General features: G+C 46.8%; 1 protein-coding gene across 6 annotated transcripts; it reads right to left on the bottom strand.

Moving 5' to 3' along the window:
- Window positions 1-508: 508 nt before the first annotated feature.
- MKS1 (MKS transition zone complex subunit 1) lies at window positions 509-19,450 on the bottom strand. 6 transcript variants are annotated; one of them, XM_055577520.1, is made up of 20 exons: window positions 19,004-19,450; window positions 15,315-15,424; window positions 14,019-14,089; window positions 13,418-13,573; window positions 8,542-8,639; window positions 8,214-8,342; window positions 7,849-7,953; window positions 7,537-7,645; window positions 6,952-7,008; window positions 5,798-5,860; window positions 5,617-5,659; window positions 5,294-5,359; window positions 3,425-3,495; window positions 3,010-3,079; window positions 2,807-2,914; window positions 2,009-2,142; window positions 1,425-1,507; window positions 1,243-1,340; window positions 1,072-1,133; window positions 509-962 (listed from the first exon to the last, which is right to left on the bottom strand). In XM_055577520.1, the coding sequence occupies exons 1-20, from the start codon at window positions 19,120-19,122 to the stop codon at window positions 951-953; spliced, it is 1,764 nt and encodes a 587-aa protein (XP_055433495.1). In that variant the 5' UTR covers window positions 19,123-19,450; the 3' UTR covers window positions 509-950. The 6 variants fall into 6 exon arrangements, with proteins under 6 accessions (XP_055433495.1, XP_055433493.1, XP_055433496.1 ...); XM_055577518.1 differs by having other exon boundaries at window positions 509-1,133; window positions 19,004-19,437; XM_055577521.1 differs by lacking the exon at window positions 19,004-19,450 and adding an exon at window positions 15,844-16,125 and having other exon boundaries at window positions 509-1,133.
- Window positions 19,451-19,510: the final 60 nt, after the last annotated feature.

The following is a 19,510-nucleotide window of genomic DNA, read 5'->3' as shown; positions in this document are numbered from 1 at the left end:
AACCCTCTCACGTGTCAAGTCACACATCAGTGCCGCATACAAGGGCTCGAGAGCCAAGCAAGGGGTTCTGGGAGGCCCAGGCGAGAAGGAGGGTTTCCAGCCACTTTCGTCCACTTCCCAGCCTGTTCCTGACCCCTGCTTAGAAATGGGAGGCAAGAGTCCCAGCCTCCAGCCACCCCACGGTCTTCCTCTGAAGCCTGCAGGGTGGGCAGCACTCACTGCTTCCCCCAAGAAAGCACCGCTGAGGGCAGAAGCTGTTTCTGCTTTGGGCTGGGGATGGGGTGGCATGGGACTTGTCGTACACTTCACTCCAGATGTTTCAGAGGAATTCTGCTAAGACACAGCTGGCACTAACCTTGAAGACCCTCCTGGGGGCTGAGTTTGGAGAATCCAAAGAACCTCTGGAATAGGAAAAGGCAGGGAAGGGCAGCAGTGTTAGGGGCCCCAACATTAAGGAGAATACCTTGGCCATGCCAGAGACTTGAGCAGAAAACAAGCCGACGGAATGTCAGATGGTAGAAAACGTTTTTATGTACAAAAAACACAATAAAAGCCACTAGCCAGCTAGCAGAAAGGACTGCCTTCAGCCTTCATTTACTCTGGCAGCCAGCCCCCCGGCAGGAAAAGGAGATGGGCTCCTGGGCTGGGGATAGAAGACCTCCCTCGCCTGCCTTCTCTCTTGGGCCCCCATGTGTACAGCAGGTGCAGAGCAGGACGGACCGCGGCGCTCTGCCCCCGAGACCCAGAGACAGGCCAGAGAGCAGGTAGTGCTGAGGACAGAAGTGACTCTGGCCTTACCCCCAAACGGGTCTCAACCCTGAAACACCTGTCCTCTTGTGAAGGGGCACGTGCAGGGGCTGACATATCAAGAGGCGACCACCTGTGGGCATTTGGCAGCTGAAGAGCAGGTGGGGGGGTCAGGATTCTCAGCTCCTCTGGTTCTCAGCAGGTCAGTGGGGTCTCTAACCAGAAAGACGAAGAGGTGGCAGGGCCCGGGCCATGGTGGGTATCACTCATCACAGAGGCCAGGGCTGCAAAAAGCTAGGAGACTGAGGTTTCCGAGGGACTCACAAGGTCCTGGGGGAGGCTTTCTCGGGCCTCCTGCATACGGCGCCGGGCTCGCCGGAAGGCCTCTGTGAGGGAAGTAGACACGGAGTCAGGACCACGGTGTGGGGGCGATGGGGCCTAGGTGGATGTTGGGAGGGGCGGGGTGGCTGGACTTGGGTGGAGGGGGATGCCTACCCAGCACATTGTGAATGGAACTCTGCTGGCTGAATCCCTCCAGACGGTCCAACACACTCCGCATCCTCTTCCGGAGGGAACTTGACTCCATGAAGGCCCTGTGGGGAGCCAGCCACCTGACCACGGCTGCTCTGCAGCCCTGGGAACCAGAAGGCCTGAGGCAGAGGGCCGGGGCCACTCACCGGGACTGCTGCAGACAGTGCAGGCGGAAGGTGACGCTGCCTGTGGTCTCGGTGCGGAGCCCAAAGCGGCTCAGACGCTCCCCCTGTGGATCCGGTTAGTGTCAGGCTTCGGGTGGTTTCCAGACCCCAGGCACCATGCTGGCCTCACTCCCATTCTTATTCCCATTCTTGGGGAGAACAGGTCTGTCGGGGAAAATTCATCCCAAAACCCAAATGCCATCACCTCCCAACTGTCAATCAGGGAACAGTCCAGCCTCGTTTGAGAATGAGCAGTCTTCTAAGAAGCCGGCTGACTCTCTGCTTCCTGAGGTCTCAGGGATGGGCTGGGGGAAGGGGCCGGTTACTCTGATGGGGATCAGGGGAAACCTCTAAGCGTCCTACTTCTCAGAGCTCTCCTAGGAGCGCAGTGACATCTGTATGTGCTTCAAGATGTGGCTGAGATTTCCCATTGGAGCCACAGAAAGGAAGAGACTAAGCATTGATAAAGCAATGAACGATCAAGGGCCCTTAACCAAGACTGCACCTTTCCCAGAAGACAGGGTCATAACTTCCCACGGTGAAATCTACCCAGAGACAAAAGTCACCTTGAAGGTTCCTGGTATCCACACGTAGGAGAGGTCCTCCAGCTCCAGAGAGCCACCAATGAAAAACCTCCGCAGTTCAGCCACCGGGCTGAGCTCCAGGGGCCTCCAGGTGGAGACCGTCAGGGTGTGAGAGCCTGGGCAGAAGAGGATGCAGCCAGGGCTGGAAAGGGCCTGCGGTCCCTCGCGGGCTCCCCAGCAGTGACACGGGCCTTGCCACCACTAAAACACCTGGTCTGGGGATGGCCTGACCTCTGGTGAAGGTCACCACGGAGGTTTAGGGGACCCACGTGGGAATCAATCAGACAGAAGCTCAGATCTTAGCTCTGCCAGTTACCACCTGGGTGCTGGCGCAAGTTTCAGCCTCTCTGAACCCCATTCTCCTCGTCTAGTAAAACGGAAATAATACCAACACCTATGCCTCAAAGAGTGGTGGGGAGAATTAAACGAGAAGCACTCAGCACACTGCCTGGCACACAATAGAAGACAGTGGCTATTATTTCTAAAGGAACGGTGATCCGCTCAGTACACGTCTGTCCAGAGCCCATCTTGACACAGGCTGCTCCCCCAAGGCTGCAGGTCAAATCAGAGGAGCCGGAATCAGAGTCCAGAGCTGCTCAGCTGTCTCTAACGGAGACAGAAAATGCCCTCAAAAGGAGCACAGAATCTTGCAAGTTAAGTGCTTCTAGTTCCCAGTCATCCCCGCTTCTCCCAGGAAGTGGTCGAGTTCTCTGAAGTATCAGCCTTGCATCTAGGAGCGGGGGCAGGAGGGCTGCGTGCAGGGCAGGGACGAGAGGTCACCTGGGGTGGCGGGCAGCACCACAGCCCCGTAGCCTTCCACGCGGTACCGCTGCCAGAAGTCCAGCGAGAGGACCTCGCAGTAGAGCACGGGCCACTCTGGGAGCGCATCTGCGGAGGGGAGAAGCGGCCAGGTCCCAGGAGGCCCCCATGGGAGAGGGCATGTCTGAGGAGTCCCAAGGCCGAGGACCGGCCGGGCCACTCACCGACAGATTCGTCCTCGTGGAGGAAGGAGGCCTCGAATGTGAAAGGGTAGGAGAAGTAGGCCACGTTATCCTAAAAAGGAGGGCTGTTGTTTTAAACTCAGTGCCACGGAGTGGCAAGGCCTCACTTGGCACTCATTTTTCCTGTGGCCAGTGACAAGGTCACGGTCCCAATGGAAAAGGAAAAACTATCACTCCACACAGGAAATAAGAGGCTAAGAGGGGAAGGGACACCCAGACACAAGCTGCTGCCATTCTCAAAAAGGCGGAGAACCCTGGGGCCAGGCGGCCCTGCAGGGCCCACAGCGAAGCGCCAGACTCAGCTCTCGAGTCCTCCCCGCGCTGTCAGCCCGATCATCTTTGGATGTCATGCCGGGAGCAGCCCTGTTCCCTCCAGGTGCCCCTGTTGTTGCCATACCATCCCCCGGGACTTGGTGGCACAGGTCTGTGTTATTCCTGAGAGCTGCTGGAACGCTGGGCTTGACCAGTCTAAAAGCCAAAGACCACACAGAGTCAGTCAACCTGGGAGGAAGGCGAGCAGTTGACAGAAACACAAAGCTCCTTTCTGCATTCAGTCACTCAGGCACGTGACCAATCACTCATGCCACGTTCACTGGGCCTACTGTGTGCTATGACGGGCCCCTGGGGACACTGCAGTGACCAGATAGAAAAGCTTTCTGTCTCTCAGGGAGCTAACCTTCTAGCTGGGGGTGGGAGGGGGCACAGAAAGCCAACCAACGACAGACCATCAGGGAGTGATAAAAGCTAAATATAAAACAGCGTGAAGAGACTGAGAGGCCTGGAGGCCCATTTAGGGATGCTGAGGGACCACTCGGAGGTGGCACTTAGGCTGAGACCTAAACTGAAGCAGAACCAGTCGTGTAAAGATAGGATTCAAAAGGTTTCAGACAGAGGAAATGGTCCTGAAAAGGCCCCAAAGTGGGAATGAACTTGGCCTGTTGAGGAACAGGAAGCATGACTGGAATGTTATAAGGGAGAGACAGGCCAGGGCCAGCTCATTCAGAGAATGGGGTCTGGACTTTGCTCAAAGTGGGAAGGGAAGCTGTTGGGGCTTTAAGTTGAAGAGAGACAGCTGGTTTACATTTTAAAGGCTCGGTTAGGCTGTGGTATGTATGGCAAATGAAACGTAAGGGGGGCTTCCCTGGTGGCTCAATGATAAAGAAGCCACCTGCCAATGCAGGAGACACAGGTTTGGTCCCTGGTCCAGGAAGATTCCCACAAGCCGAGAAAAAAACTAAGCCTGTGCACCAGAACTACTGAGCCTGTGCTCCAGAGCCCGGGAACCGTGGCTACTGAAACCTCAGGGCCCGAGAGCCCATGCTCTGCAACAAGAGTAGCCACTGCCGTGAGAAGCCCGAGCACCGCCAACGGGAGAGGAGTCCCTGCAGCAATGAAGACCCAGCACAGCTAAAAATACATAAATAAATAAAAATTATTTAAAAAAAGAAAAGAAACATAAGAGCAAGACAGGAAGCAAGAGGATAAATTAGACACTTAACGCTTTGGCCTAAGTAAGAGATGATGGTGGTTTGGTCCAGGGTCCTCAAGAGAACAGGTAATTCAGGACATCTTTGGGAAACAGACCTGACAGGAATTGCTGCTGATGGCATGAATGGTGGTAGGGAGCTAGAGAAAGTGGGGAATCAAGGATGTCTCTTATATTCCTGGTATTAGACACCAAGGAGATGATACTGTGGTTCTGCTAAGATGGAGAAGACCATGATGGCACGTTTGCGGCAAGAGGAGGAATCGGGGATGCTTTTGGTCACATTAAGCAGAAACAACAAACAGGTAAGTGGGCATGAGTCTGGAATTCAGGGGGAGGCTAAGAGTAGAGAGAGAAGTCTGGGCGTCTGAGACACACACACAGTACTGAAGCCACAGGAAGGATGGGGCCACCTAGGAAGACTGTGTAGAGACGGTAACAGAAGGCCAGGCCTGGCCTTGGATGCTCTAATAGTTTTAGGTCAACAGCAGATGAGGAAACAGCCAAGGAGACTGCTGAGCCACCAACGAGAGAGCAGAGCGGAGCACAGAGCCCGAAGGCAAGAGGAGAGGGGCAGTGAGGAAAGTGAGCTGCAGCAACTGGGAGACAAGGAGGGCGAAGGCAGACACGTCCCCACAGGATTCCACATCTTGGAAGTGACCTATGACCTTGAAAAGAACGGTAACAATTTCAGTGGAGGAGCGGGGAAGGAAACCTGACCGAATGCTTCTGGAAAACTGTCAGAAGGGGTAAAAAGGGAGACTTGTGAATACTACTTACTAGAAGTTGGCAACTCCACAAAGAAGTGGACGTAGAGGTTGTCATACTCATAGCCTTGGGCTGAAACTAAGAAAACAGGAAACAGATTCAGTGTATTGCCCTATCACCCCTAACACCTGACCCAGTCCTGCAGGGCCTACCCACTTGTGGAAGCAAGGCTCCCAAGGGCCGGGGACTCTGTGTTTCCAGGAAAGACTCATGCCTGAGTCTCCCGAGCGCTGCGGACAACCCAAGGCCACTGCTGGGGTGGGGAGGACTATTCCACACTGCTCTCTCTGGCACTTGCCAAGCCTCAGGGGACCTCTGTCTGGTGAGACACTTACCCACCTCTCCATTCACGAAGAGCCGGAGGGCACCTGGTGCGGTCTGAGGTAGAGAGAAGTGGGGACCGGTCAGGAGGTCAGAGGGAAGCAACACCTCTCCTCCAGCCTGTCCGTAAACCCCCACAGGACCTGTCATGAGATGTCCGATTCTGACAAGCAACTACCCACGCTTCCTCCCCACCTGCTGTTTCTCCACAGATCTGTTTCCTTCATTTCTCAAATGCGTAACGTAGGGGGAAAGCACCTAATTTAAATGGTGGAAGGGGCAACAGAGAGTGAGGACATTATGAGAATGGTCAAGAGAAGCAGACACAGCTGCCACTGCCCTACAGCAAGAGGCCAGAGACCCTGCTCCCTCTGGGGGCTGAGGCCAAGAAGCTAGGCAGTTTCCTTTTAAATTATTTGTGTCTCTATCTTAGTTAACTTTTTAACACTGAACATCTGTTGCTAATACAATATAAAAATAGTGAAAGCTAATTTTTTACAAACAGAGAGGGAGACCATCAGCTAACTCTATCTTTGTTTCCAGATCTAGAAAAGGAACTCCTGGAATAAGAGAAGACAAAGAACATTAAGGACTTAAACTGTTTTGTCTTAAAAGCCAAACTATCTGACGAACAGAAATGAGATGCCTCCCTCCTTTATGGAGCATGTAGGGAAAATATCTACATTAAGAGGAAGGAAGACATTTTTCATCTTTATCAGTTCAGTCACTCAGTTGTGTCTGACTCTTTGCGACCCCATGAATCGCAGCACGCCAGGCCTCCCTGTCCATCACTAACTCCCTGAGTTCACCCAGACTCACGTTTCATCTTTATACTTATTTACAAAAAAAATTAATGGTTAAATAGCATCACTGACTCAGTGGACATGAATCTGAGCAAACCCCAGGAAACAGGAAGCCTGGCATGCAGTCCATGGGGTTGCAAAGAGTCGGACATGACTGAGTGACTCAACAGCAACAATAAAATTAATTATAAAGTAATACATGAATGCACCACCGCTGATAAAAATTCAAAACTACCTAAGTTTAGAGAATAAAAAGGAAACATTCCTGACATATCCCTCTCACCCCTCAATAGCCACCTGCTGTCTCCAATTCCACCCTCTTCCCAGAGAAAGCCCCCAGAAGATATGTGCCCTTTGAGACCTCTTCCTATGCATCGACAGTTCTAAATCAACATGCAACGCTTCGAAAACACAGCAAAATACTCTATGTTATTTTCTACTTTCTTTTTACACTGAAGAGTGTGTCTTGGGGACCTTGAAGAGAAGACCATCACTCAGCTAGAGTCAGAGCGCTCTTATGGTGGTGTGGGAAGCTGGGCTACTCACCATCTCAAAGTCAGTGCCCACGAGGCTGTTGAGATACTCCTTGTGCCGGCCGTAGAGCTGAGGAAACAAACCACCCCGAGACTCAAGATGCAGTCCCAGGCAGACCAGGGTTCAGGTCTGCATGGGAGGGAGAAACGCAGCAGGAATGGGAAACGCCACGGAGAGCCGAGTGCCTGAGCGCTCCTGCCGCCGACATCCGACAGCGAAGCACAGAGGCTCTGGAGTCCACTGGCCTGGGGCCAAGCCGGCTCCCACGCTGCTGCGACCTGGGGCAGACTCTTAGCTTCTTGACCTCCATTGCCTCACTTGTAAAATGGTCATAAAATAAGCATTCCCTCGAAGGGCTGCAGTACAGTCTAAATGAAATTAGGCATGTGAAGTCCCTAGCACAGAGCACAGGCCATGCTCAGATAGATCGTCATTAGCATAATGATCTTATAACAGGCTCAACGCCTCATGTCTGATAGGTTAGAAGGGCTTCCCCAGTCAGGAGAGGCCATCAAGAGCAAGACCCGGCCGCTGCTGACCAACCCTCAAGCGCAGCCTCAGCTCCGCTCTCCGGTTCTCGGATGAACCAGCACTCACGTCCTTGAACACGCGCTGTTCCCGCTCCTCCTCCTCAGGCTGGGCGAGGGAAGACACATTGTCGATCGTATAGTTCCACAGCTCCTGCTTCTCCCCCTCTGTCTCGATTCTGTAAGGTCAAAGCCACAAAGGGACTAACTGGGAAAACAGGAGATGAGGCCCTCCAGACCCAACCCAGGAACAAACTGTCAGCTGGGAATTTAAACGTCAGGAGAGACAAAGGGCTTTCTGAGAACTTCCTCCACTCAAGGCAAGAAGTGAAGCCCAGCAAAGGAATGCTAGTCTCCACCGCCTCTTTCTTCCTCTTCTCACCTGTAGGGTCCTTTGCAGCCAGTGAAGTCAGGTTTTACTGTGATCACTCCATTGCTGTCCACCTTCAGAGTACAGAGGACATGTTCATGCTTCTTATAGCCAAGCCTAGAAACCAGGGGTAACACAAGAGTTCAAGATTGCTGGCCCCATTTCTGGGAAAGAGGATGAGGTATTCAGTTCACATCAGGGGAGTAGACAGAGGCTAGGGTGAGAACAGTAAGAGTAAAACATTTCCTTCCAAAGAAAAAGAAGGAAACAAAATCCCTCCCTCCCATATACCTGGGATGACCGTAACAGGAGGGTGATGGTTAGCAACAGGAGAAGAGGATGAAGGTCTGAGTTGGGCAGTGAGAAGTTTCACTCACTTTCCATAGGGCCCCAGGTCTGCCATGATGTACATGGTCTGAAGAGGAGTGTTGATGACATGGTTGTTCTTGATGAATTCTTCTGAGGGCTCCCAAGTGACGATTCGTGACTTAAGTATGCCACCTTCCCTGGGAGACACCACAGGAAGGGTCACTTCCCTGGCACCCCCTGAAGAGCCTGAAGGAAGAACGCAAGGGAGCACACCCAGAAGGAGTACAGGGGAGCACTCCACTGCAGAGTGGGACACTCGCATCGGTGAGCACACCAAGAACACTGGCACAGAAGGAATACGGGGACCTCCCCAGCCCCATACACACTTGCACTCACGTCCCTCGCCTGTCCTGCCGTCGCCGCCTGACATTTGCCATTCGCTCGACCAAGAAGGATGGCATTTCGCTGGCTGCGGTGGTCATTTTCTGACAGTGCTGGGAAAACAGAGCAGCTTGGTATAAGCCAGCAGCTCAGGGCCACGTGGGACCAAGCAGCTGGAGGGAAACCTTCCTTCTGAAACCTCACAGGACCTTGAGAGCACAGCCACCTCACAACAGCACACGCTGATGGAGGGTGCAGAGGCACAAACAGCTCAGAGAAGAGCCCAACCATGCCCTGATCTGCCCTAAGGTGGTAGCAGCACATTACTCTTGAGAAATGAGTCTGCAGTCTGTAAGCCCGTACCAACAGAGTTGGGTGAGTCTACCCAGTAGATGCTGACGTCACTAGGTGGTTGGAAGATGCCAAATGTAACACAAGTATTCCGTGAAAAACGCTCCGTAATTTTCCTTTCTTTACCAAAACAGACAACCTAAATTTTACATGCTACCAACCCACAACTTTCAAAAACATTCACTTAACACCTAGCTTACAAATCTACAGACTCCCCACTCACACCTATGGATAGATCAACTAACAGAAAATTAACAAGGAAACACAAACTTTAAACGATACAATAGACCAGTTAGACCTAATTGATATCTATAGGACATTTCATCCCAAAACAATGAATTTCACCTTTTTCTCAAGTGCACATGGAACCTTCTTCAGGATAGATCACATCTGGGCCATAAATCTAGCCTTGGTAAATTCAAAAAAATTGAAATCATTCCAAGCATCTTTTCTGACCACAATGCAGTAAGATTAGATCTCAATTACAGGAGACAAACTATTAAAAATTCCAACATATGGAGGCTGAACAACATGCTGCTGAATAACCAACAAATCACAGAAGAAATTAAAAAAGAAATCAAAATTTGCATAGAAGCAAATGAAAATGAAAACACAACAACCCAAAACCTGTGGGACACTGTAAAAGCAGTCCTAAGGGGAAAGTTCATAGCAATACAGGCATACCTCAAGAAACAAGAAAAAAGTCAAATAAATAACCTAACTCTACACCTAAAGCAACTAGAAAAGGAAGAAATGAAGAACCCCAGGGTTAGTAGAAGGAAAGAAATCTTAAAAATTAGGGCAGAAATAAATGCAAAAGAAACAAAAGAGACCATAGCAAAAATCAACAAAGCCAAAAGCTGGTTCTTTGAAAGGATAAATAAAATTGACAAACCATTAGCCAGACTCATCAAGAAACAATGGGAGAAAAATCAAATCAATAAAATTAGAAATGAAAATGGAGAGATCACAACAGACAACACAGAAATACAAAGCATCATAAGAGACTACTATCAACAATTATATGCCAATAAAATGGACAACGTGGAAGAAATAGACAAATTCTTAGAAAAGTACAACTTTCCAAAACTGGACCAGGAAGAAATAGAAAATCTTAACAGACCCATCACAAGCACGGAAATTGAAACTGTAATTAAAAATCTTCCAGCAAACAAAAGCCCAGGTCCAGACAGCTTCACAGCTGAATTCTACCAAAAATTTAGAGAAGAGCTAACACCTATCCTACTCAAACTCTTCCAGAAAATTGCAGAGGAAGGTACACTTCCAAACTCATTCTATGAGGCCACCATCACCCTAATACCAAAACCTGACAAAGATCTCACAAAAAAAGAAAACCACAGGCCAATATCACTGATGAACATAGATGCAAAAATCCTTAACAAAATTCTAGCAATCAGAATCCAACAACACATTAAAAAGATCATACACCATGACCAAGTGGGCTTTATCCCAGGGATGCAAGGATTCTTCAATATCTGCAAATCAATCAATGTAATACACCACATTAACAAATTGAAAAATAAAAACCATATGATTATCTCAATAGATGCAGAGAAAGCCTTTGACAAAATTCAACATCCATTTATGATAAAAACTCTCCAGAAAGCAGGAATAGAAGGAACATACCTCAACATAATAAAAGCTATATATGACAAACCCACAGCAAACATTATCCTCAATGGTGAAAAATTGAAAGCATTTCCTCTAAAGTCAGGAACAAGACAAGGGTGCCCACTTTCACCATTACTATTCAACATAGTTTTGGAAGTTTTGGCCACAGCAATCAGAGCAGAAAAAGAAATAAAAGGAATCCAAATTGGAAAAGAAGAAGTAAAACTCTCACTTTGCAGATGACATGATCCTCTACATAGAAAACCCTAAAAACTCCACCAGAAAATTACTAGAACTAATCAATGATTATAGTAAAGTTGCAGGATATAAAATCAACACACAGAAATCCCTTGCATTCCTATACACTAATAATGAGAAAACAGAAAGAGAAATTAAGGAAACAATTCCATTCACCATTGCAATGAAAAGAATAAAATACTTAGGAATATATCTACCTAAAGAAACTAAAGACCTATATATAGAAAACTATAAAACACTGGTGAAAGAAATCAAAGAGGACACTAACAGATGGAAAAATATACCATGTTCATGGATTGGAAGAATCAATATAGTGAAAATGAGTATACTACCCAAAGCAATTTATAGATTCAATGCAATCCCTATCAAGCTACCAACGGTATTCTTCACAGAGCTAGAACAAATAATTTCACAATTTGTATGGAAATACAAAAAACCTCGAATAGCCAAAGCTACCTTGAGAAAGAAGAATGGAACTGGAGGAATCAAGCTACCTGACTTCAGGCTCTACTACAAAGCCAGTCATCAAGACAGTATGGTACTGGCACAAAGACAGAAATATAGATCAATGGGACAAAACAGAAAGCCCAGAGATAAATCCACGCACATATGGACACCTTATCTTTGACAAAGGAGGCAAGAATATACAATGGATTAAAAACAATCTCTTTAACAAGTGGTGCTGGGAAATCTGGTCAACCACTTGTAAAAGAATGAAACTAGAGCATTTTCTAACACCATACACAAAAATAAACTCAAAATGGATTAAAGATCTAAATGTAAGACCAGAAACTATAAAACTCCTAGAGGAGAACACAGGCAAAACACTCTCCGACATACATCACAGCAGGATCCTCTATGACCCACCTCCCAGAATACTGGAAATAAAAGCAAAAATAAACAAATGGGACCTAATTAAACTTAAAAGCTTCTGCACAACAAAGGAAACTATAAGCAAGGTGAAAAGACAGCCTTCAGAATGGGAGAAAATAATAGCAAACGAAGCAACTGACAAACAACTAATCTCAAAAATATACAAGCAACTCCTACAGCTCAACTCCAGAAAAATAAATGACCCAATCAAAAAATGGGCCAAAGAACTAAATAGACATTTCTCCAAAGAAGACATACAGATGGCTAACAAACACATGAAAAGATGCTCAACATCACTCATTATCAGAGAAATGCAAATCAAAACCACTATGAGGTACCATTTCACGCCAGTCAGAAAGGCTGTGATCCAAAATTCTACTAGCAATAAATGCTGGAGAGGGTGTGGAGAAAGGGAACCCTCTTACATTGTTGGTGGGAATGAAAACTAGTACAGCCACTATGGAGAACAGTGTGGAGATTCCTTAAAAAACTGGAAATAGAACTGCCTTATGATCCAGCAATCCCACTGCTGGGCATACACACTGAGGAAACCAGAATTGAAAGAGACACGTGTACCCCAATGTTCATCGCAGCACTGTTTATAATAGCCAGGACATGGAAGCAACCTAGATGTCCATCAGCAGATGAATGGATAAGAAAGCTATGGTACATATACACAATGGAGTATTACTCAGCCATTAAAAAGAATACATTTGAATCAGTTCTAATGAGGTGGATGAAACTGGGGCCTATTTTACAGAGTGAAGTAAGCCAGAAAGAAAAACACCAATACAGTATACCAACACATATATATATGGAATTTAGAAAGATGGTAACAATAACCCTGTATACAAGACAGCAAAAGAAACACTGATGTATAGAACAGTCTTTTGGACTCTGTGGGAGAGGGAGAGGGTGGGATGATTTGGGAGAATGGCATTGAAATATGTATAATATCATATATGAAACGAGTCGCCAGTCCAGGTTCGATGCACAATACTGGATGCTTGGGGCTGGTGCACTGGGACGACCCAGAGGGATGGTATGGGGAGGGAGGAGGGAGGAGGGTTCAGGATGGGGAACACATGTATACCTGTGGCGGATTCATTTCGATATTTGGCAAAACCAATACAATATTGTAAAGTTTAAAAATAAAATTAGATTTTGCATTAAAAAAAAAAAAGAAATCTACAGACTCATAGACAAAAATCAGAAAATATAGGCTCTCCCCTCCTTCAAGGAGTTTATAATCTCACTGAGAAGACAGAACATATCATACAGTGACTGAAGAAAATCTAAAACGAGGCCACAAGGGTACGCTGCCATTGGCAAACTGAGGACATAAGCCATTCCCTATACAGTACTGAATTCCTCTTCAAATCTGTATGTTCAGTTTTGGCTGAATCCCATGATGAATTTAATCTAGATGGTTCTAGACTCCATCCACCTGTCTGATCTCATGATGCACGGGGGAAATCAAACCTAGCGGCTGCTCCCCACAGTGTGCAGTCTGCAAGCCTAGCATTAGAGACACTGCAGGCTCCCCCAGGCCCTCCAGCAGGTGTGGCAGGGAGCAGCAGCCACACCACCCACAGACTGTGCCCACCAACCTACTCCAGTCTGGCTGCCAGAAACACACGGAAATTCCTAGACAGGCTCACTTAACAGGCTTCTGAGTTAAAACACGAGGCCAGAAAGCCAGGGGAAACAAAGGTGAAGGGAGCTACAGAGCTTGGGTAAGTCTACCTGAGTCTGTCTACTTGGGAAAGAATGATACCTCTTCCAAATTGGTGTATCTATCAGAGTCAGTGTAGGTAAAGATCCGTCGGTTCTTCCTGCCACCTGAATCTTCCAGCTTTAGAATCTCTTGACGGTATTGATGATCCAAAGGGCTCTGACAGGCTGCTTCATTTTGGTACAGATCTACTTCAAACTGAGGTCACAAAGAAACAGAGTTCCAGTGAGAATATTTTAATTTTGTCGCTACAACTGTTTGGTCAAATATCATTTGTCATGATGTTTTATCTAAACTGATGGAGGACAGAAAAGCCAACGAAGGTTAGCGCTACAAGGAACCAGAGCGACAGTCTAACTCAATTCTGCTGTTATAGAACTGACACACCAAGACCGTGTGCTGTTTTGGTATGTGGCCCAGAGGTGAAAAGCATGTTACTCAAGATCATAAAACCAGCTAGTGACAGGTTTTATGTGTGCTGTGTGTACACTGAGCCCGTACACACAGCAGTGGGAAGTATACACTGCTGTAACCTTTCTGGAAGTCAGTTTGGCGATATGTATCAGGAACCTTTCCCTGCGACCAGGCAGGCGGACGTGGGCCAGGTGCAGGGAGACGGAGCAGACAAGGGGCACCAGCCCACCTGGCTGAAGAGCTTCTCTTGCCACCCAATCACAACCTCCTCTTCTTCTTCTTCCTCTGGGCGGTGTCCACCTGCATAGAAAACAGAGCGAGTCAAATGTTTGAGCCCAACTAGCACTACTTCTTGCTCTCTGGTTGGTTATAACCAAAGTCTGTGCTCTTATATTTGCCACAAAACCAGTTGGAGTTCACTGATTATGAAGTACTCACTCTAGAGAGGCAGTAGATATGCGCAGAAGCCAAGGTTAAGACCCAAGAAGTTTTAATCACCCCCCTCACTTTAATAAAAGAAATCACGTCCTCCAGGAATTAATTAATCTAATTCAGAGTCAAGAGCTGAAATTTAGATATAGGCTGAACAGCTCTTTCTCAATGCTGATTGTCTACATTTGCTATGAACCATGGCATTTTTATCTTCACTATTTCTGAAGCCATAAATCTAGAATCACAAACACTGTAACCTTAAGAGACCAAGTATTAAGAGAGAAAAGGAAAGACATAAAACAGATTGTTTTTAAAAAAGAACCAAATCTAATATGTATACTCCTAGATGAGTATGCCTTTTCCAAAGATATATGCTTCAAAACCCACCAGCTCACACTTTTGCCCAGGAATATTTCTGAACAGAAACAACAAAAGCAAAGAGACTAGTGACCTAACATAAACACACTGTCTTCTCTTTCTCACTTTTCTGGCTTCTCAGAGAAAGAAAAAGGCTAGAACACAGATAATACTAATACGCACATTTTCTGGGACTTCCCTGGTAGTCCCATGGTTGCATTGCAGGGGGCATGGGTTCCATCCCTACAGGGAAAACTAAGATCCCACATGCCACACAGCAAGGCTAAAAAAAAAAAGTGCATTTTCCAAGCAGACCCAAATGTTTAACTTGTTTTTAAAAAGTGTTCATATTGTAAGTTTCAAGTTTGGAGTCATATTTTCTCTTAGGAAAAAAAAATGTCAGAAATGGCATTTGGGTTTAGAGGTAAATTTATAATATACCCAAAGCACAGTATTTGCTATTTCAGTACATTTGACCACAGTTCAGATCAGCTTCTTGATGATAGGAATCACTTCTTGAATTCAATTTTCACACAACATAATGTAGTAGTTAAAACTGCCTGGGATCAAATTCTGACTTCAACAGTTGGCAGCCCAGTGACCTTGGACAAGAAACACAAGCTCTCTATACCCTTTCTCAGACTATAGACCTGGGTCTACTCTGTCTTAAGAGGTAACCTCAGCCCTAGGCCCTTCCCCAGATCCCCAAGGGGCCCCATCACCAAAATACACCCACTGGCCGTTGGGTGAGGCCTAAAAGTGGCCAAGTCTATGAGATCCTTCCCCAGTTGGGCAGCAGGCTGGCAATGGAGGTAGTTGCTTGATGTGATTCTTTGCAGGTGGACTCTGCCAGGAAAAGAGAAGCCCAAAATACTGTTACAAGATACACAAGCAGGAGACGAACACAGAGCAAGGATGGGGAAACGAAGCACTGAAGAGATTATGACTACCAAGAGATGTGGCAGGGTGCAGGCAACAGAGGGGCGGGGAGGGGGGCATGGGGCCCCAGGGAGGAGAGGATGCGAGAGTGTATTGGAGGGAGACATAGGGCCCTGAGGAATTTGGGGGGCGTAGGGTCCTGAAAGGGTGAGTCTAGGAAGTTGCGAGTGAAGAGGGTTCCAGGTAGTGAGGGAGACGCGACGAGGCCTGGATCACAGTGGTCAGTACTGCAAACGGAAGTGAGGGCCCCAGCAAAGGAGAAGTGTAATTCAGGCTCCAATTATCTGAGAGCATAAAAGCACGGGGCTCTGGGGTGATGCGACTACCGGAGGCGGAGGTTGCGCACGGGGTCCCGAGAGCGGTACACGGCCTCTCCGGTGTCACTGCTCCAGATGGCCTCCGCCATGACAGCTGCGCCGCGCACGACTGCGCCGGAAAGCGCGCCGCCCCGGTTCCCCTGGCAACTGAGACGCCGTCAGGAGCCTGGAACCCGGTTCCCTAGGCGGCGAGGAAGAAGCTCTCCCATCGCGGGCCCCGCCCGGGCTGAGCCCCTGCCCACGCCGGCTGGGGTAGTCCTGCGGGGTTGCCGCTGGTCTTTAGTGCGAACAAAGCTCGCTCACACCCAAGGCGCGGGAGAAGCCCTGCCCATCGCGGGCCCCGCCCGGGCTGAGCCCCTGCCCACGCCGGCTGGGGTAGTCCTGCGGGGTTGCCGCTGGTCTTTAGTGCGAACAAAGCTCGCTCACACCCAAGGCCGGGCTGGGTGCGCGTGACGAATGAGGAAACTAAAGCCGCGCTATTGGCCCCCATTATGTGGATTCGGACAGAAATGGTCGTAAGCTCCAAATCCGAGTGTCCCGAATTCTCAGCTACTACTTTTCCCACCACACCACACAGTCTTACACTGAATCCTGGGACACTTTGGCCTCAGAATTGGTTGACGGGGACTCACAGAATGCACCCATTCTTGCCAGAGGAGTGACGGAAAGTGAAGACAGTTACCCAGACATGAAAGTGTCAGAAGATTTATTACTCCTGGGGTTGGCATTCACTGAACCAGAGAAAAAAGAAACAAGGAAGCTAGCAGTAAGGAAGGAAAAGGTGTCATTATTGCACTGGTTTTTCCCCTGCATGTGTTATTTCCCGATATTTAAGCCACCTTAGATACCGCACTGACCTTGAGAAAAGTCAATAAAATGCCATTCTGAAGACGTGCTTCATTGGGCTGCCAAAGGCGAGACACACCTGTAACCTCGAGTCCGGCTTTCTGGCACCTTGGGGATGGCAGCAGTTATCAGCCTTTGTCATTTGCTGCTTCTTGTCCCCTGAACCCAGTTTGATTTTATGGCATTGGGAGCCATCAGCAACAAAGCTGCTCTTGTATAACACTAAAGACTCGCTGTAACAATAGCCCTATTTATTTAAGATCTAATACAGCCTGGGCTCCTTGTTTATGTGGTCCCTAATCCTCCTAGAAATCCCTTAAGTAGGTATTTGTTATTCTCATAGTCAATGAAGTTATTGAAGGCCAGAACTTAAAGGTTGAACTGGAGTAAGTGGTAGAGGAGCTGAGACTCCAGCCCAGGCCTGTCTTTAGAGCCTGAACACCTTCCACTCTGCTTCACAACCTCTCACCTACCAATGTATTCTGTACGAGCACACAATTCCCAACCTGGGAAATAGTAATAATTATTTCAACAGGTGAAACCGTGAAGGCAGAATATCATTCTTAAGAAAAAAGATCACTCTAATTTTTTCTTTTAAAATTGTGAATAGGCAACACTTTGCCATATGAACCACAAATGATGAAGTTGGAGCCTGAAACAACTTTCGTTTTATACCAAATCTAACTTAGAGCAAAGTCAACCTGACATAATTATAAGCAAAGTACTGTATCACATGATATGCAAATATAAGTGATTTGTCTAAGTAACCATAATTAAATTATCTTTATACAGGTAAACTAGATTTTTATTCCTTTTATTTACTGATATAAATCAGGATTCTTAAAATTGGGATCCATGAGCAGAGTTCAAGGGGTCTATTGATCCCCTTACCCAGTGGGGAGAGGGAAGGGAGAAAAGCAAGATAGGGGTATGAGATTAGGAGTTACAAACTACTATGTATAAAATAAATAAGAAACAGAGATATGTTTTATAACACAGGAAAATATAGCTATTATTTTGTAATAACTTTAAATGGAATATAATCTATAAAACTATTGAATCCCTGTTTCAGGTTTTACACCTGAAACTAATGATCTAAATTGACTGTGCTGTGCTTAGTCACACAGTCGTGTCTGACTCTTCGATCCCATGGACTGTAGCCCACCATGCTCCTCTGTCCTTGGGGATTCTATAGGCAAGAATACTAGAGAGGGTTACCAGGCCCTCCTCCCGGGAATCTTCCCAACCCAGGGATTGAACCCAGTTCTCCTGCATTGCAGGTGTAGTCTTTACTGTTTGAGCCACCAGGGAAGCCCAAATCAACTAACTATACTTCAACTAAAAAAAAAAAACAAAACTCCCTAGGGACTTCCCTCGTGGTCCAGTGGTTAAGAATCCACCTTGCAATTCAGGGGACACGGGTTTGGTCCTTGGTGTGGGAACTAAGATCCCACGTGTCACAGGGCAACTAAGACGGCAGGCCACAACTATTGAGCCTTTGCACCACAACTAGAGAATCAATGCACCACAATGAAAGATCCTGCATGATGCAACAAAGATCCCACGTGCTGCAACTAAGCCCTGATGCAGACAAATTAAACAAACAAACAAACAAAAAACCCTCCTTGAGCTTTGTGTGAGCCATTTTTCTGGAAAGAGTTTGTGGCTTTTATCAGATTCTGGAAGGAGTCTGTATCCTGATATCAAGAAGAGCCTGATCCCCACTATGTTTGTGTACTGACATCTTGTTAAAAATGTAAAGTTTGGATTACATATCATAAAGGCCAAAATCCCCTGTACCATCACCAGCAACCGTTCCTCCCCTATCCCTAATCAGGAATGTTTAGAGTTGATATTCACTGTGTTCTCCCTAAAATAGTGCCATTGTTTGGATAATTTTTATGGTTAAAAAACGATTGCACAATCATGAAGGGTAAACATGGCTTCCTTTTCACATGTTTATAAGCCAAGACATTAATTGTATTTCTCAATCTTACGACCAGGAAATGTAGAGCCTGGATTTATGTTCAAGATGTTTTGACTCAAATCTATGGACTCTCCTATGAAGTGGACTGTCTCCTTAAAACTACTCCCATTCCCAAGCCCATTTTTTTCTTTCTTAAACTGGTCACATCTGAGCTACATCATAACAATCCAATCACTCTCTTTCCCCTCTCCAGCTGATACTTTATAACTTACTTGGAAGTTATAAAGTTAGTGCTTATTCTCACAGAGGAAGAAGAATGTCATACGCTTCTTCCAAAACTCTTCTGTGTCCCCCAGTGTCCATGCTTTGTGTCTATTAACTGTCCCTTGAACTGACCTTGGTTCAGAGAAGAGATCCTTCTGGAATGCAACAATCTTATGAGGAATAATATACTTGACTCTTGCTTTTCTCCCTCTGCCTCTGTCTTTGAAGATGGAGCTGTGGGCCTTAAACATACCACAAAGCAGAGATTGTCAGATTGGATAAAAAGCAAGCTCTGATTGTATGCTGTCCATGAGACACTGGCTTTAAATATAAAGACATTCATAATTTAAAAGTTAAAAAATATAAGGAAATCTTGCTATTTGTGACAACATGGTTGTAAGGGTATTAAGCTGAGTGAGGTTATTATGCTGAGTGAAAAAAGGTCAGAAAAGATAAATACTTTCATTTCGTTTATATGTGGAGTCTAAAAACTAAAACAAGTAAATAAACACAACAAAATAGAAACAGAATTATAGATACAAAGAACAAATAGGAGGTTTCAGGGAGAGGGGAGGAAAGAAATAGGTGAAGCAGATTAAGAAATCAAACTTCTACTTGCAAGGTAAACTAGTCATGAGT

Source organism: Bubalus kerabau, chromosome 4 (genome assembly GCF_029407905.1).
Source record: "Bubalus kerabau isolate K-KA32 ecotype Philippines breed swamp buffalo chromosome 4, PCC_UOA_SB_1v2, whole genome shotgun sequence".
In the NCBI taxonomy this organism is placed as follows: domain Eukaryota; kingdom Metazoa; phylum Chordata; class Mammalia; order Artiodactyla; family Bovidae; genus Bubalus; species Bubalus kerabau.
This window is presented reverse-complemented; position numbering and strand designations above follow the sequence as displayed.

Bases quoted from the DNA above. Each gene is read 5' to 3' on its own strand.
- MKS1 (XM_055577518.1), bottom strand. From the start codon at position 19,122: ATGTTTAAGGCCCACAGCTCCATCTTCAAAGACAGAGGCAGAGGGAGA. The intron at 14,090-15,314 runs GTGGGTGTATTT...TTTTCTATGCAG, and splicing joins TAGGCCTCACCCAACGGCCA to GTGGACACCGCCCAGAGGAA. The intron at 2,915-3,009 runs GTGAGTGGCCCG...TCCCCTCCGCAG, and splicing joins CCACGAGGACGAATCTGTCG to ATGCGCTCCCAGAGTGGCCC.